The sequence below is a fragment of the Neoarius graeffei genome, chromosome 24, assembly GCF_027579695.1.
Source record: "Neoarius graeffei isolate fNeoGra1 chromosome 24, fNeoGra1.pri, whole genome shotgun sequence".
NCBI lineage: Eukaryota > Metazoa > Chordata > Actinopteri > Siluriformes > Ariidae > Neoarius > Neoarius graeffei.
The window spans coordinates 50905911-50925600 of NC_083592.1; the positions used below are offsets into that span (position 1 = coordinate 50905911).

The window sequence follows — 19690 nt, forward strand, 5'->3', positions numbered from 1 at the left end:
GACCTTCTTGCTGTGAGGCGACAGCGCTAACCACTACACCACCGTGCCACCCGTTCGTTAATATATAAATTTAAACAATAATTTTGCTGTGTAGATTGCTGTACTATTTGCGTTTGTTTAAAGTGTTTTAAAATACAATTCCCTCTGTTTATTTTTTCCGTCGATATTTTCCAACGCAGTGTTCCTACGCTTAAAATTAACACGAGTCAGTGAGTCGGTAAAAATGACATTTATTAAATAAACATAGAGCTTTAATACAATAGCACTTCACATGCAAGACTAACGACTGATCACTGTGTCTGAATTTCTTACAATGTGATGTGTTTTATGTTACGCTCTACCTTTTACTGTATAGCACTGAAGCAATAGTTATTGCATCCACGTACTGTTCCGGACAGATTGCACACATCTGTGGCTGAGCTCAACCTCTGACATCAGTCCAGTGATGCATTTCCTGTGATGGAGTAATGTATATCTAGGAAGCTGTGGCACAAACCCAAAATATCATATAGATGACGAAAACGGATGAGGTCGATGTGGCTCCCTGGACACGATTACGGTTCATCCTTCTTGTTTCTGGTGCAGCTTTACGTCCGCGTGCTGAGGCGGTCAGATCCAGAGCGTTAAATACACTTGAGCGGAAGAGGAGAGAGGTAGTACATTTGTGTGGAAATACTTTCCTCCGTCAGATGGGCAAGAGCTCAGGGGGGCTTTCGCCATAACAATACTTCGCCTGGGGGTTTCTGTACGTGTTCTCATGCTGGACGCTCTGGAGAAAGAAAATCATGTCCATTCAACGTATGACTCAGTCACAAATATATATATGAAAATGGTCAAAATACAGTATACACACACAATTTCAGGGTGTCTAAACATTATTCATTACAGTGTGTACTAACTAAAAGAATAATCTAGAACCCATAATGCACTGCAACACATACAGTCCGTAAATATTTGGACGGTGAGACAATTTTTGTAATTTTGCCTCTTTACACCACCACAATGAATTTCAAATCAAGGTGTGATCGAAGTGTCGACTTTCAGCTTTAACTCAAAGCCTTCAACAAACACATCGCGTTCATGGTTTTGGAATTACAGACTTTTTTTTCTTCCCCCTCCATAGTTCCTCCTTTTTTGTATCAAGACACGCAGCAATAACAGTGACTTCAGAATTAACCACAGATCTGATATGCTTCAGATTTCAGATTCTGACCTTCATCTGAATGTGAGCTGTATTGAATATGGGGGGAAAAATGTGATCCGTGTCTGATACCAGTGAAAAAAACTGAACTGGTTCGTAGTGTAAATGCAGCCTCGGTGTAATTTCTCCAACAATGCACTATTTAGAGGTTTGGGTTTTTTTAAAGCTCGGTCATAAACAGGTGTAAACCTGAGTGCGTCAGAGACGTGCTGCGAGTTTGATGGTTACCTGTGACGAGGTGCGGCATTTCGCCAAACACAACTCAAAGTGATCCTCTACTGCGGTGAAGAGATTCCGAAATCCATCAGCAGCTCGGTTCAAAAAGTGCTCCAGGAGAGGTTGCTGGGGAGGAAATCACAGAAAGAAAGAAAGAAAGAAAGAAAGAAAGAAAGAAAGAAAGAAAGAAAGAAAGAAAGAAAGAAAGAAAGAAAGAAAGAAAGAAAGAGGGAGAAAAGAGAGCGGGGGAGAGGGGGGGAGAAAGAGAGGGAGAGAAAGAGAGAGGGGGAGAGAAAGAGAGGGAGAGAGGGGGAGAGAGAGAAGGGGAGAGAAAGAGAGAGATGGAGAAACAGAGAAAGGGAGAGAGAGAGATGGAGAAACAGAGAAAGGGAGAGACGGGAGAGAGAAAGACAGACAGAGAGAAAGGGAGAGAGAGGGGGGAAAGAAAGAGCGATGAGAAACAGAGGGGGGAGACAGAGAGAAAGGGGGGAGAGAAGAGAGAGACAAGAGGGGGAGAGCGAGAGAAAGACAGACGGGGAAGGGGGAGAAGAGAGAGAGACAGAGAGAGGGAAAGAAAGGGAGAGAGAGGGGGAAAGAGCGATGGAGAGACAGAAGGGGAGACAGAAAGAAAGGGAGAGTGAGAGAAAGAGGGGGAGAAGAGAGATAGAGGAGAGGGAAAGAAAGAGAAAGACAGAGGGGGAGAGATGGGGAGAGAGAAAGAGACAGGGGAGAAGAGAGAGACAGAGAGTGTTGGAGAGGGGTGTCAATATTTAAGTTTTAATACAATCTTGAGTTTCCTCAGTAATTAAAACAGTAGAGAAGCAACACAGTGCCATGAGTGCACCTGCTCATTCCTCCTCACAGCCCTAATCCGACCTGCACCCGCATTGAAACCTCACTCAGCCCTAATCCGACCTGCACCCGCATTGAAACCTCACTCAGCCCTAATCCGACCTGCACCCGCATTGAAACCTCACTCAGCCCTAATCCGACCTGCACACGCATTTAACCCTCACTCAGCCCTAATCCGACCTGCACCCGCATTGAAACCTCACTCAGCCCTAATCCGACCTGCACCCGCATTGAAACCTCACTCAGCCCTAATCCGACCTGCACCCGCATTTAACCCTCACTCAGCCCTAATCCGACCTGCACCCGCATTGAAACCTCACTCAGCCCTAATCCGACCTGCACCCGCATTTAACCCTCACTCAGCCCTAATCCGACCTGCACCCGCATTTAACCCTCACTCAGCCCTAATCCGACCTGCACCCGCATTTAACCCTCACTCAGCCCTAATCCGACCTGCACCCGCATTGAAACCTCACTCAGCCCTAATCCGACCTGCACCCGCATTGAAACCTCACTCAGCCCTAATCCGACCTGCACCCGCATTGAAACCTCACTCAGCCCTAATCCGACCTGCACCCGCATTTAAACCTCACTCAGCCCTAATCCGACCTGCACCCGCATTGAAACCTCACTCAGCCCTAATCCGACCTGCACCCGCATTGAAACCTCACTCAGCCCTAATCCGACCTGCACCCGCATTGAAACCTCACTCAGCCCTAATCCGACCTGCACCCGCATTGAAACCTCACTCAGCCCTAATCCGACCTGCACCCGCATTGAAACCTCACTCAGCCCTAATCCGACCTGCACCCGCATTTAACCCTCACTCAGCCCTAATCCGACCTGCACCCGCATTGAAACCTCACTCAGCCCTAATCCGACCTGCACCCGCATTGAAACCTCACTCAGCCCTAATCCGACCTGCACACGCATTTAACCCTCACTCAGCCCTAATCCGACCTGCACCCGCATTGAAACCTCACTCAGCCCTAATCCGACCTGCACCCGCATTGAAACCTCACTCAGCCCTAATCCGACCTGCACCCGCATTTAACCCTCACTCAGCCCTAATCCGACCTGCACCCGCATTGAAACCTCACTCAGCCCTAATCCGACCTGCACCCGCATTTAACCCTCACTCAGCCCTAATCCGACCTGCACCCGCATTTAACCCTCACTCAGCCCTAATCCGACCTGCACCCGCATTTAACCCTCACTCAGCCCTAATCCGACCTGCACCCGCATTGAAACCTCACTCAGCCCTAATCCGACCTGCACCCGCATTGAAACCTCACTCAGCCCTAATCCGACCTGCACCCGCATTGAAACCTCACTCAGCCCTAATCCGACCTGCACCCGCATTTAAACCTCACTCAGCCCTAATCCGACCTGCACCCGCATTGAAACCTCACTCAGCCCTAATCCGACCTGCACCCGCATTGAAACCTCACTCAGCCCTAATCCGACCTGCACCCGCATTGAAACCTCACTCAGCCCTAATCCGACCTGCACCCGCATTGAAACCTCACTCAGCCCTAATCCGACCTGCACCCGCATTGAAACCTCACTCAGCCCTAATCCGACCTGCACCCACATTGAAACCTCACTCAGCCCTAATCCGACCTGCACCCGCATTGAAACCTCACTCAGCCCTAATCCGACCTGCACACGCATTTAACCCTCACTCAGCCCTAATCCGACCTGCACCCGCATTGAAACCTCACTCAGCCCTAATCCGACCTGCACCCGCATTGAAACCTCACTCAGCCCTAATCCGACCTGCACCCGCATTTAACCCTCACTCAGCCCTAATCCGACCTGCACCCGCATTGAAACCTCACTCAGCCCTAATCCGACCTGCACCCGCATTTAACCCTCACTCAGCCCTAATCCGACCTGCACCCGCATTTAACCCTCACTCAGCCCTAATCCGACCTGCACCCGCATTTAACCCTCACTCAGCCCTAATCCGACCTGCACCCGCATTGAAACCTCACTCAGCCCTAATCCGACCTGCACCCGCATTGAAACCTCACTCAGCCCTAATCCGACCTGCACCCGCATTGAAACCTCACTCAGCCCTAATCCGACCTGCACCCGCATTGAAACCTCACTCAGCCCTAATCCGACCTGCACCCGCATTGAAACCTCACTCAGCCCTAATCCGACCTGCACCCGCATTGAAACCTCACTCAGCCCTAATCCGACCTGCACCCGCATTGAAACCTCACTCAGCCCTAATCCGACCTGCACCCGCATTGAAACCTCACTCAGCCCTAATCCGACCTGCACCCGCATTTAACCCTCACTCAGCCCTAATCCGACCTGCACCCGCATTGAAACCTCACTCAGCCCTAATCCGACCTGCACCCGCATTTAACCCTCACTCAGCCCTAATCCGACCTGCACCCGCATTTAACCCTCACTCAGCCCTAATCCGACCTGCACCCGCATTTAACCCTCACTCAGCCCTAATCCGACCTGCACCCGCATTGAAACCTCACTCAGCCCTAATCCGACCTGCACCCGCATTGAAACCTCACTCAGCCCTAATCCGACCTGCACCCGCATTGAAACCTCACTCAGCCCTAATCCGACCTGCACCCGCATTTAAACCTCACTCAGCCCTAATCCGACCTGCACCCGCATTGAAACCTCACTCAGCCCTAATCCGACCTGCACCCGCATTGAAACCTCACTCAGCCCTAATCCGACCTGCACCCGCATTGAAACCTCACTCAGCCCTAATCCGACCTGCACCCGCATTGAAACCTCACTCAGCCCTAATCCGACCTGCACCCGCATTTAACCCTCACTCAGCCCTAATCCGACCTGCACCCGCATTTAACCCTCACTCAGCCCTAATCCGACCTGCACCCGCATTTAACCCTCACTCAGCCCTAATCCGACCTGCACCCGCATTGAAACCTCACTCAGCCCTAATCCGACCTGCACCCGCATTTAACCCTCACTCAGCCCTAATCCGACCTGCACCCGCATTTAACCCTCACTCAGCCCTAATCCGACCTGCACCCGCATTGAAACCTCACTCAGCCCTAATCCGACCTGCACCCGCATTGAAACCTCACTCAGCCCTAATCCGACCTGCACCCGCATTGAAACCTCACTCAGCCCTAATCCGACCTGCACCCGCATTGAAACCTCACTCAGCCCTAATCCGACCTGCACCCGCATTTAAACCTCACTGCGAAAAGTGACATCTTCAACACGGGTGAATTTATCTAATATTTCTCATTAGAAGATGATTAGAACTGAAACACAATATTATTAACTTTTAGAGCTTTTACTCATTTCAAGCTTTAAAGGTGCGAAATTTGAGTTCTATGAGAAACATTCCATAAATTCACCCGTATTAAAGATATTTTCTCTTAACAGTTTTTTTGCAGTGCTGGAGTAGGCGTGGCCTAAACCTTTCTTAATTTTATTTTATTTTTTAAAATTAAATCCAAGCCCTACCCCTGCACCCTTAAGCAGCGGGACTGTCAGCATGGTGTGTGATTCGGACCCTGACAGTTCCTCAGCTACATCACTCAACTCCATAACTGCCTTAAACTGGAGACTGGGACTGTTTTTTTTTTTTTTTTTTTAAATTCCGCTCATGCAGTCTTTCATTTTCCTGCGAGATTCATATCTGACTGGTTGCTTGTGACGCATCGAAGTAAAAACATCTCGTTTCGGTGACATTTTTGTTGCGTCCCATGGGATCCCAGTCCTGATGCACACGTCTAGTCTCAACCAGATGCCCTGTGATCCTTCCTGGCAAGCTTTCTAATTAATTAATTAATTAATTGGGCCTTTTCATATCTTTTTCAAATGTATTCGTATTTGAGTGCATCCCTTCAAATACAGATAATCACGCTAGTGTTCATTTAAATATATGTTTTATATTGTAAGAAAACTGAGGAAAAGATGAGACTCGGAGTTTTCCTCCTTATTTTTCCACTAATGGGAAGTGGGAGTTGAGAATTATGGAAATGATCCCCGTTATTGGACTGGTCCCAGGAACGAAGGCACTAGAGCCAATTATTTGGACTTGCTGCTAATTTTAAGATTAAATATCAACTGAGGTTGGTAAAGTAGCTAAGAACATCAATATTAGCAGAGAAACATTAGATTTACAGTCAGACGTCTCATTTTTATCAGGAAGACTTTTCGTTCGTGGTTTAGAATACGTTCTGCAGTTAACTAGATCACACTAGCAGTGAAACCATGGCAACCAGACGGGAAATAAATACAGGAACACCCACTAGAGAGCATCAGAGAGTGATTTAAGCGCAGGGTGTGAACGCAGGGTCCTTTACTTCTGCCACTATTCTGTACACATCTCACAGATGTTTGCTAGTTCAATCCAGAAAGAGAAGGCACGGCACCTTGTCAGGCTGGAGGCAGCAGGACACGCAGTACTCGTAGACGCTGCAGCAGCCGTTGGGCAGACAGCTCTTACACATGTACTGCCCGGAGCGCGGCGCGTTCACGTTACAGCACCCGTTCACCAGCAGGTCCTTCCTCTCACACACGTAACCTGAGTGATGATCAACAGCACAACATGATACGCTTCGACAATAACAACAACAACAACACAGATCTTTTACAGACTCTTAAAGCAATACTTTGTCATTTAGAAGCTGCTCTTTAACAGCAAAAAAAAAAAAAAAACCACTGAAGTAGCAACAAAAACTCATCCATAATTGAAAAAGAAAAAAAAAAAGCCGTATCAATTTGAATTTAGGTCAAATTAAAGGAAAACTCCACCCTGAAACCATTCAATGTTTGTTTCTTTATATTTGCAAAATATTTCTGATGTGATCTTGTGCAAATTTGTCAGCTGGTGCTGCATTTTCGTTATTCCAGACGTCACAAGAGGATGTTGTTATTGCTAGCGTAGTTACCATGTTGCTTAATAGGAGGAAAAAAAAATCCTTTTCAACAACAGGGCTCGACATTAACTTTTTAACCCCCAGCAAGACTTTTCACTCGTCCTGACCATAACGTATGGATATATATATATATATATATTATACACACACACACACACACACACACACAACCGTTCAAAAGTTTGAAGAAAAGCACTGTTCTTTTCAATGAAGATCACTTTAAACTAATCAGAAATCCACTCTATACATTGCTAATGTGGTAAATGACTATTCTAGCTGCAAATGTCTGGTTTTTGGTGCAATATCTCCATAGGTGTATAGAGGCCCATTTCCAGCAACTCTCACTCCAGTGTTCTAATGGTACAATGTGTTTGCTCATTGCCTCAGAAGGCTAATGGATGATTAGAAAACCCTTGTACAATCATGTTAGCACAGCTGAAAACAGTTGAGCTCTTTAGAGAAGCTATAAAACTGACCTTCCTTTGAGCAGATTGAGTTTCTGGAGCATCACATTTGTGGGGTCGATTAAATGCTCAAAATGGCCAGAAAAATGTCTTGACTATATTTTCTATTCATTTTACAACTTATGGTGGTAAATAAAAGTGTGACTTTTCATGGAAAACACAAAATTGTCTGGGTGACCCCAAACTTTTGAACGGTAGTGTATATATATATATATATATAAAAAATAATGAGTATTGTTTATATATATATATATATATATATATATATATATATATATATATATATATATGTGTATATGCATAATTGTATATAATATACATGCATAATTATGATATTATGGGTGTCTGTGTACATATGGATATGTGTATAGTTATAGGTATGTACTGTATATATGTATTGTATGTGTGTGTATATATGCATAACATTTATCTCATCTCATCTCATTATCTCTAGCCGCTTTATCCTGTTCTACGGGGTCGCAGGCAAGCTGGAGCCTATCCCAGCTGACTACGGGCGAAAGGCGGGGTACACCCTGGACAAGTCGCCAGGTCATCACAGGGCTGACACATAGACACAGACAACCATTCACACTCACATTCACACCTACGCTCAATTTAGAGTCACCAGTTAACCTAACCTGCATGTCTTTGGACTGTGGCTCGAACCTGGACCTTCTTGCTGTGAGGCGACAGCGCTAACCACTACACCACCGTGCCGCCACATAAGTATCTGTATATATGATTTGATTTGGTCGATATGTTTTCTTTTTGTTTGTTGATTTTGTTTTCTTTTGTATATATAGTTTATTATGGCGGAAAGTGATGTTTGATAGCGGTGGTATAGAGGGTTACGATTTGGTAAGTTATTTACTTCTTCCTAATCCTTTCCGAACATTATTACAGTATGTTATTGCCTTGTGGCTACGCTATTCTGTTTGTTTATGACAATGTTTTGATTATTGCATTTTTATTATTATTTTTTATATCTTCTTTACTGTTCGGAATAAAGCAATCAATCAATCTCATCTCTCATCTCATTATCTCTAGCCGCTTTATCCTGTTCTACAGGGTCGCAGGCAAGCTGCAGCCTATCCCAGCTGACTACGGGCGAAAGGCGGGGTACACCCTGGACAAGCCGCCAGGTCATCACAGGGCTGACACATAGACACAGACAACCATTCACACTCACATTCACACCTACGCTCAATTTAGAGTCACCAGTTAACCTAACCTGCATGTCTTTGGACTGTGGGGGAAACCGGAGCACCTGGAGGAAACCCACGCGGACACGGGGAGAACATGCAAACTCCACACAGAAAGGCCCTCGCCGGCCACGGGGCTCGAACCCGGACCTTCTTGCTATGAGGCGACAGCGCTAACCACTACACCACCTTGCCGCCACGATCAATCAATAAAAAAAAAACCTTTTCACTCCTGTGTATTTAATAGTGCAGTGATTAACAAAACTTATCATACAACAGGTGTAGTTATGATCACCATTATGCTTTAATGATTTATAATTTTTCAATAAAACTCAAAACTTTAACTGTAACAACAAACCAAAACTATACAGTGCCCCATTATGGTGCGCGTGTGTGTGTGTGTTCTAACCCATGACCTGATCTGTAAGAGTCAGACTCGCCCAAATTCAAAGCTTCTAGAGGAAATAAACTTAAATCTTGATTAATCCAGTAAAACTTGAAGTATAAAATAATTTAAAGAAAATCAGTCGGACATGATAACGGGGACAGACTCGCGGTGTGAATGAAAACGATCCGTGAGTGAGTTCGGCACGGTCGTAAAATTCCCCCGAAATATTTTACCACGTGTGTGATGGTTAATGTGAACCATACAAAAGAAAAATACAATAAAAATGTCCGAATGAAATGAAGATTCGCCACAGATATTTATTTTATTGAGGTGTTTGATCACCATTTCTCCAATTTCGATAAAAGTCTAATAATCTATAATTAAATATTACGACGTGTGTAAAAATAATTACACACGCACCTGCTGTACTCAGCTTCCCTGGAATTTCGTAAACAATAACATGGCTGGATCGCTGAGGGGATTGAACTAGTTTTGTTGAAACTTTATTGATGTAACTCTTGAATAATTTTTATACAAATGAGTGATTTTCAACAAATATTTAACTCGTCCTGTCAGACAGGCAGATGCGGATTTGACTTGTCCAGACCAGACATTTGGTTGTCCCGGACAGTCGGACTACCATTAATGTCGAGTCCTGTATCTGTGTTTAAAGCTCATTGTATTACATTCGGTGTTCAAAAACAACAAACACACACACACACAAAAAAAAAAAAATCTGCAGCTTTAAAGCATGTACCTCAGTAAGGTCCTATAGTTGACTGTTTTTCCTTACTAGTACAAAACCATGACCTGAGCACAAGTCTATTACATGGCTGAGAAAATCCTTTTGGAAAAGTGTATTGCTCGTTTGTGTTTGGAATAGATGGGCCTCTTGTTAGTTGTTGTATAGACCCTTCACAACAAACCTTTACTCATCCTATCTCAGTCTGTTTATAAAGATAAAACATTAGTGAAATCAACCAGCGCCCAGCACAGCCAGGTAATTCTCCTATGGGCAGAAAGTTCTCCTTCTGTCCTCGGAATTTCATAACCAATAACGCGGCCGGATCACTGAGGGGATTGAACTAGTTTTGTTGGAACTTTATTGATGTAACTCTTAAATAATTTCTATAAAAATGGTGATGTTCAACAAATACTCAACTCGTCCCGTCAGACAGGCAGATGTGGATTTGACTTGTCCGGACCAAACATTTGGTTGTCCCGGACAGTCGGACTACCGTTAAAGTGCCATTCCACCATTGGATGTATTCTTTGGCATAAAATACAATACATTTTATGACAACATGACTAGACAGAGAAATCTTTTAGCTTCAAAATGATATATCAAACATAATTTTTTGACAACGACAAGTATATTAATTTTGCGACCAAAGTCACCTACCTTTTTAATTTCCGCGCGGTAGTGAAACGTGATGTCATCGGCAGGTTCCCCTTCTTGTGTACCACGTGTCGGTCTATTTTTAGACCAGGAAACCCCCAAAGTGAGAGAGTCATTTCTCCTCGTATATGGGGGCCAAAAAAATTGCGAAAAATTTTGAGTTAATCTTTCAGTTAGCTAGATTTATTGGTATTAGCTAGATTTATTGGTATTATTTTTATCGCGTTCTATCCGCCATTGCTGATAATATGTGCCACGTCACACGGTACACAAGAAGGGGAACCTGCCGATGACATCACGCGCGGAAATTAAAAGGGTAGGTGACTTTGGTCGCAAAATTAATATACTTGTCGTTGTCAAAAAATTATGTTTGATATATCATTTTGAAGCTAAAAGATTTCTCTATCTAGTGATACCATTTATATATGTTGTCAAAATATATTGTATTTTATGCCAAAGAATACATCCAATGGTGGAATGGCACTTTAACGTCGAGCCCTGAACAACCTCAGATACAAGTGATAACGGTCACGTTTCAGTGTTCGCTCCTTAAACGAAAACTAGAGCAACTTTCCCTTTTCCAACGATGGTCAATGTCACTAATGAGAACTCTAATGTAGAATTAAAGGAGCAAAATGTTACTCAGAATCCCAGAATGCGCTGCAGCTATACGGCGTGAATTATAGCAGATACTCGGCTCGGCTAGTTAACGATCTCTGTGATGAGCAGGAAAGCTGAAGCTTTGGAAGCCGAGTGTACAGATGAGGAGGTGAGAGAATTGGACAGACTAAAAGACTAAAGCTCCGCCGCATCGCTCTCGTTACGTCGAGATGAAGTGAGGGCTAAAGTCCAGTGATGCCACTGTCTACATATCGTTCAGTGGTATTGCGGGTGATGCAGGAAACCGTTCTTAGAAACCAAACAGAATCCGAGTTGATATTAACGACTAATTAATACGCGAGTGGTTCAGGGTGGAGTTTTTCTTTTAATCAGAGACTAAACCTGACACTTCCAACATCTACCGAGTTCATCAGTGAGGAGGCTCTTCCCCTGGATGGAGTTCCTGCACTGGGTGATCTGCCTGCTGCTGTTGCCCAGGTTGAACTTGACTTTCCAGGCAATGGGGTGATCCGATTCCCTCGCCTCCAGCAGAGTCCGATCTCGCATGCTTCGCTCCTCCTGTACACATCAGACAGTATCAGGATCAGTTTCACAATCACCAAACACCAACGCCAAGATATGCATCTTTCAAACACTGTGAGCACGGAGCAAAAAATATACTAAGGTGGAAAGGAGGCGGGGCTTCCAGACAGTCCTGTCCAAAAGTCTTAGGCTACCTATTTTTTTCATACAAACTTTATTATAGATTTCTACTTTATGGCTTCTACATTATCAAGTCAGAACATTACAAAAACATTTTAGAGTACGAAACGTTCGCTTTTTTTCCAGAACAAAATTAAATCTTACAGAAAAAAAAAGTTTGTATCTGAGCAGTATATTCCATAAGAGAGCACTTTTCAGATTAAAAAAGAAAAAACATAATGAAGGCTGCTGGGTTTTGGTGCAAAATGAAGAAGCGAGTGTGACAGTCAAAGTGTCCAGAAGAACTGTGGCTGGTTCTGGAAGACGCTCAGTAAAACCTACGGCTCATTTCCTTCCATATAAAACTGCACTCATTGGACCTGAGACTACTATTTTCTCATCTCATCTCATTATCTGTAGCTGCTTTATCCTGTTCTACAGGGTCGCAGGCAAGCTGGAGCCTATCCCAGCTGACTACGGGCGAAAGGTGGGGTACACCCTGGACAAGTCGCCAGGTCATCACAGGGCTGACACATAGACACAGACAACCATTCACACTCACATTCACACCTACGCTCAATTTAGAGTCACCAGTTAACCTAACCTGCATGTCTTTGGACTGTGGGGGAAACCGGAGCACCCGGAGGAAACCCACGCGGACACGGGGAGAACATGCAAACTCCGCACAGAAAGGCCCTCGCCGGCCACGGGGCTCGAACCCGGACCTTCTTGCTGTGAGGCGACAGCGCTAACCACTACACCACCGTGCCGCCCAGACGACTATTTTTTTTTTTTTAAAGCAAAGAGTCATCTCAGACCTAATATCAGGGCCGTAGCTAGGATTTTTCGGGGGGGGGGGGGGGGGGGTCGTCACACACTGACACATAACCGCAGGTTTGTAAATGAAAAAAATACATTGAATACATTTGAGAAAATAACGCCGTCTTTACATCATTCTTTCATCTCATGTTGCGAGCTGTTGAGATGTCGGACAATGATTAGGCCAAATCAGCTTTATCCGGCAGTGTATGGATAGCGGCTCGACATCTTACCCTAATCAACCGATGCAGCTTGACCATGCTTTCTAGTGTGATCGCGTTGCACTTGCACAGAACTAGGGTTTTCGCACCCAAACCACAGGAAGTCCATACAAGGTTATAGAAACCCTAATGTGGCTGAGGTGACAATCTAGTTTACAACCCCGATTCCAAAAAAGTTGGGACAAAGTACAAATTGTAAATAAAAACGGAATGCAATGATGTGGAAGTTTCAAAATTCCATATTTTATTCAGAATAGAACATAGATGACATATCAAATGTTTAAACTGAGAAAATGTATCATTTAAAGAGAAAAATTAGGTGATTTTAAATTTCATGACAACAACACATCTCAAAAAAGTTGGGACAAGGCCATGTTTACCACTGTGAGACATCCCCTTTTCTCTTTACAACAGTCTGTAAACGTCTGGGGACTGAGGAGACAAGTTGCTCAAGTTTAGGGATAGGAATGTTAACCCATTCTTGTCTAATGCAGGATTCTAGTTGCTCAACTGTCTTAGGTCTTTTTTGTCGTATCTTCCGTTTTATGATGCGCCAAATGTTTTCTATGGGTGAAAGATCTGGACTGCAGGCTGGCCAGTTCAGTACCCGGACCCTTCTTCTACACAGCCATGATGCTGTAATTGATGCAGTATGTGGTTTGGCATTGTCATGTTGGAAAATGCAAGGTCTTCCCTGAAAGAGACGTCGTCTGGATGGGAGCATATGTTGCTCTAGAACCTGGATATACCTTTCAGCATTGATGGTGTCTTTCCAGATGTGTAAGCTGCCCATGCCACACACACTAATGCAACCCCATACCATCAGAGATGCAGGCTTCTGAACTGAGCGCTGATAACAACTTGGGTCGTCCTTCTCCTCTTTAGTCCGAATGACACGGCGTCCCTGATTTCCATAAAGAACTTCAAATTTTGATTCGTCTGACCACAGAACAGTTTCCACTTTGCCACAGTCCATTTTAAATGAGCCTTGGCCCAGAGAAGACGTCTGCGCTTCTGGATCACGTTTAGATACGGCTTCTTCTTTGAACTATAGAGTTTTAGCTGGCAACGGCGGATGGCACGGTGAATTGTGTTCACAGATAATGTTCTCTGGAAATATTCCTGAGCCCATTTTGTGATTTCCAATACAGAAGCATGCCTGTATGTGATGCAGTGCCGTCTAAGGGCCCGAAGATCACGGGCACCCAGTATGGTTTTCCGGCCTTGACCCTTACGCACAGAGATTCTTCCAGATTCTCTGAATCTTTTGATGATATTATGCACTGTAGATGATGATATGTTCAAACTCTTTGCAATTTTACACTGTCGCACTCCTTTCTGATATTGCTCCACTATTTGTCGGCGCAGAATTAGGGGGATTGGTGATCCTCTTCCCATCTTTACTTCTGAGAGCCGCTGCCACTCCAAGATGCTCTTTTTATACCCAGTCATGTTAATGACCTATTGCCAATTGACCTAATGAGTTGCAATTTGGTTCTCCAGCTGTTCCTTTTTTGTACCTTTAACTTTTCCAGCCTCTTATTGCCCCTGTCCCAACTTTTTTGAGATGTGTTTCTGTCATGAAATTTCAAATGAGCCAATATTTGGCATGAAATTTCAAAATGTCTCACTTTCGACATTTGATATGTTGTCTATGTTCTATTGTGAATACAATATCAGCTTTTGAGATTTGTAAATTATTGCATTCCGTTTTTATTTTCAATTTGTACTTTGTCCCAACTTTTTTGGAATTGGGGTTGTAAAAAAAAAAAGTTAGAAAACTTACAGTGGGTGCTTTTCTAATATTCTTATCAACCCTCCCGATTTCAGCAGGAGGCTCCTGATTTTAGCCTCTGCCTCCCAATCGTATTTGTTAAAAAAAGAGGTTTTGGGAAATCCCTACTGCCAAGTTAAAAATACTCCCGATTATGTCCAATCAGAATCGTATGAGAAACACTGCTGACGTCAACTGATTTTTAACCAATCAGCGAACAGAACGACAGTCACTTCCGTAATGTAGGATTCACCCAGGCTGTCCGATGTTTTTTTACAAGCAGCCATTCATCATGGCCAGTAAACCCAATACCACACGGCAAAAATATGAATGCAAATACCTAGGTATTTGCATTCATACTAAGGTAAAGATACCTTAAATCAGAATATAATGGACATTTGAGTGTGAAATTAAACTAGTCTTCCATACCATTTCAGAAACAAACTGTACAACTTCTAAAGCGTTGAGTGAAATTTTGCATGACCGAGAATGTGTTTGGTGAGTGTATTTGAATCGTGTGGTCGCGTCTTAGTGCTATTTTGAATTTATGTTTGAAAGTTTTAAGTGAAAGTTTTAAGTGAATTATCTGGAAAGTGATCGATTTTGATCGAGTTTTGAGGTTTGAAGTGAAAGATTACGAGTGAGTGTATTTTGGTCGGACTAAAATTTTGCATTCGAGTGAATTTCTTTGTGGAGTATATTTTGATAGTATGGTAGGATTTATAGAGCCATTTTTTAATTTTGTTTGAAAACTTTGTCAAAGTTTGCAAATGAGCAAATTCCTCTGATGCATTCCAATAGGATTTCTAGTGCTTTTTAAAAATTCTGTCGGAAAGCGTTTAGTGAGAGAGATGCATTTTAGTCGTACTAAGACAGTGCAGTATTTATTTAATTGAGTTGTTACTATTTTGGTTAAATCTTAATAAAATTTTTATTTAATTTATATATGATATTATAGTTCTCTGTATTTTTACATGAGCTTACAGAAGGAAAACACATTTGATGCAATCCAATAATACTTTCATTCACTGTGACTATTTTAAGAAATTATAAACATTCTTCTAAAGCATCACTTGTGTTATTTTCTGTGGGTCTCTGTATGGATACAATATTCAGGCATGAGATTTTTCAGCTAAAAATCTGATTTAAGACCTCCCTTTCATTGTTATTATATTAAAATTCAAGATATATATATGTTATTTGCCAGCTGGGAGGTCTGTATGGTGAAATACCGTGACCGAGGTCTTGAAAGTACTGAGCGAGGCCCTCTGGGCCGAGGTCAGTATTCAAGGCCGAGGTCACGGTATTTCACCATACAGACCGACCTTAAGCTGGTAAATAATATATTTATTTTTTTCTTTACCAAATTCTAACAGAAAACGAGAGCGCCCGAAAGGGGAAACCGAGCCGAGCCGCCATTTTGAATCCTCATTCACGGCTGTAATGCAAATTGCTTCTTCCTCGGTATACAAGTGCACTTCCATGGCAGGAAAAAAACTACATTTTGCCGCCTATGTAGTCCCCTATTTATACAAATAGGAGTCATTCAGGATTCAGCCATGTTTGTGCTCGGCGTCAGCAACAGTTAGAGGTTTTTAGCTTTCTCCTGAAATGTTTTCTTTTATTTCTTCTTTCTCAGGGTAGTAAAACTCGCTTTCGCTATGAACACTGTCGTTATCGCTATCCATGCTGTAAAATTAATGCTATTCTCCTGAGAAATGCTGGCAAACATTTATAAGATTTTTGATAATCTTATAAATAAATCTTATTAAAAAAAAAAGATAAATGTTGACAAAAAATGCTACTATGTTTGTTGTTGTGAACGAGCGAGTCGCCAGAGGTTCGTAACCGGGGTCCGTATCGTAGGATATGGACCCGTTCGCCAGCCAATCAGAGCGCAGGATTTGGACCGCGAAAAAAATAAGAGAGTATTATTTTAGATTTTTCACTCTGAGCTCTCTTATGCCTGATACATGAATCCCATAACCTATAGTAAGTGATAGAACAATATCAACAATTCAAAAACTCGTTAATTGTATAAATTTCAAATGGTTTGCAATTAATTGGGATCCACTGTTTTTATCGTTTCAACCGTGCATCATACCCTCGTCCAATTGAAAATGTCATTCACGCACTTTTCTCCCCCGTGAGAATTTTGAAAAGTTGGCAAGTATGTTCTTATACTTGGTGGCTCAGCTGGTCTCCTGGTGCCAGGAAAATAACCTCTCCTTGAATGCTGAGAAGACCAAGGAGATGATTATTGACCCGAGGAAGAGGAGGAGAGACCAGCACGCCTCGCTGCACATCAACGGGACACAGGTGGAGAGGGTGAAAACATTTAAATTCCTCGGAACTCACATCAGTGAAGATCTCACCTGGACACACAACACACAGCAGACCATCAAGAAGGCTCAACAGAGACTCTTCTTCCTGAGGAAGCTGAGGAAATTTGGCCTGTCCACCAAACTCCTCAGCAACTTCTACAGGTGCACAGTGGAGAGTGTCCTGACAAATTCCATCACTGTGTGGTACGGGAACTGCACAACTCAGGACAGAAAGGCTCTCCAGCATGTCATTAAAATGGCACAGTACATCTGTGGAGCTGTCCTCCCCCCACTACAGGACATTTACAACACCCGGGTCACAAAAAGGGCACAGAGCATCATCAGGGACCAAACACACCCACAACACAGACTATTCACACTCCTACCATCTGGCAGATGCTACAGGAGTGTGAAAGCAAGGACTACTAGACTGACAAACAGTTTTTACCCCCAGGCCATCAGGCTTTTGAACCACAGATTATAATCACCATCTACCTCTATATTTCCATCAGGCTTTGAACCACGGATTATATTAGCAATTTTGCACAAGACGTTGCACAGTATATCTACCTCCATGTTTGCACATTGTTTATTTGCCTCTCTTTTTTTTAATGTTATCTTCATTTTTCATTCTACTTTTTATAGTTTGCATTCCATATGCACTTTATATTTTATATATACATACACTACCGTTCAAAAGTTTGGGGTCACCCAGACAATTTTGTGTTTTCCATGAAAAGTCACACTTTTATTTCCCACCATAAGTTGTAAAATGAATAGAAAATATAGTCAAGACATTTTTCTGGCCATTTTGAGCATTTAATCGACCCCACAAATGTGCTGCTCCAGAAACTCAATCTGCTCAAAGGAAGGTCAGTTTTATAGCTTCTCTAAAGAGCTCAACTGTTTTCAGCTGTGCTAACATGATTGTACAAGGGTTTTCTAATCATCCATTAGCCTTCTGAGGCAATGAGCAAACACATTGTACCATTAGAACACTGGAGTGAGAGTTGCTGGAAATGGGCCTCTATACACCTATGGAGATATTGCACCAAAAACCAGACATTTGCAGCTAGAATAGTCATTTACCACATTAGCAATGTATAGAGTGGATTTCTGATTAGTTTAAAGTGATCTTCATTGAAAAGAACAGTGCTTTTCTTTCAAAAATAAGGACATTTCAAAGTGACCCCAAACTTTTGAACGGTAGTGTATATTTCTTTTTTTTTATATTGGTAAGCATAGTTTGGTCGAGCAGTTGCAAAATAAGAATTTCATTACCCAATAATAAACCAGTGTGTCTGTTATTGCGTATATGACAAATAAACATCTTGAATCTTATGCGGCTACTGTATACGGGCACCCCAGGACCCCCTCCTAGCTACGCCCCTGAATATTGACTTGTTTCATTGATTATGGCTTACTCATTATTGTTCATAGTATTTTTTAATGTTGAAACATTTCATTTCATCATGCATAACAATCACTGGATATTAATTCTTTATAAAAAAAACTATGCATGGTTATAAATGTATTATAAACACGTTATAAGCGTGTTCTTAGTGCATTACAAACATGACCTTGATAAATGAGTGATGTGTCACCTGTTTGAGTGTGTTGGTGAGGAAGTAAATGAGGGAGAAGCCGAACACGACCCCCAGGACCCAGCGCCTCCGCAGCAGTCTGCGCAGCACCATGGGGCCGGCTGGGTCTGAACGGTCACCAGATCGGATAGGATCAGATCAGATCAGATCAGACACGACCATGAAATCCTCTGCAACACACCTTAATCAGCTCGCCCCTCAGCTACCCCAACACACTCTCTGTGCCGAAATCGTCTTTTAAGAGACACTTTGGAGGAAAAAGAAAAACGTGACAGACCATGCAACTCTGCGCATGCGCACTAACCAACACAACAGCTAACCCATTTCCGATCGCGTTTTTACATGCTCATATTAATTTTTTTTAAACACGTACTAAGTAATTCCAAGATGACAACCAAATTCGAGCTTGTTTTTAATATTACAGTGACAAAAGCAAAAAACAAACACAGCCGGCTAGTCGGGTTCAATTAGCCACCTAGCTAGCTAGCTAGCACTTAGCATTCTCACATAAATGCACGAATAATAAACACTCCGTTCCAACAACTATGACTAATAAACTAAAATAAAAACCACGAATGCAAAAGAAACCGTCTTGATGTGTCTCCGGTATTTGTAAACATGTAAATATAAATCAAGTCAGCACTGAAAGTAACAGCCATTATCAAAATGTTTTGGTTCCATAATCCGGAAGTGTTAGATCAGGACGAATCCTGATTGGTCAGCTGCTGCTCATACCTCCGGAAACAGAAATCATTTTGTACTTTTGAACCTAAATCAATCGATTCCCGAGCATCTTTCTGTTTATTGTTTATTACACACAATATAAGCCATAAAAACGATATATTTTTCATATATAAGAAGCATCAGGACGCTATTTAGGACTCATTCGTGGTTCATTTCGCAGCTAGATCTTTTCTTTTAGAGACTTAGAAATTTTAGAGTCGACTCTGATTCTATTTCCAAATTGTTAGGAACCGATTCCAGTCCTTACCATGAGTTATGCCATGATTTCAGTTACAGAACTAG

At 42.9% G+C, this 19690-nt stretch overlaps 1 protein-coding gene across 2 annotated transcripts; it reads right to left on the bottom strand.

Moving 5' to 3' along the window:
- Positions 1-213: 213 nt before the first annotated feature.
- spring1 (SREBF pathway regulator in golgi 1) lies at positions 214-19363 on the bottom strand. 2 transcript variants are annotated; one of them, XM_060907446.1, is made up of 5 exons: positions 18665-19363; positions 11643-11799; positions 6661-6812; positions 1430-1543; positions 214-769 (listed from the first exon to the last, which is right to left on the bottom strand). In XM_060907446.1, exons 1-5 carry the CDS (start codon positions 18755-18757, stop codon positions 686-688), a joined length of 600 nt encoding a protein of 199 aa, XP_060763429.1. In that variant the 5' UTR covers positions 18758-19363; the 3' UTR covers positions 214-685. The 2 variants fall into 2 exon arrangements, with proteins under 2 accessions (XP_060763429.1, XP_060763430.1); XM_060907447.1 differs by lacking the exon at positions 18665-19363 and adding an exon at positions 17112-17689.
- Between the last annotated feature and the right edge of the window lie 327 nt (positions 19364-19690).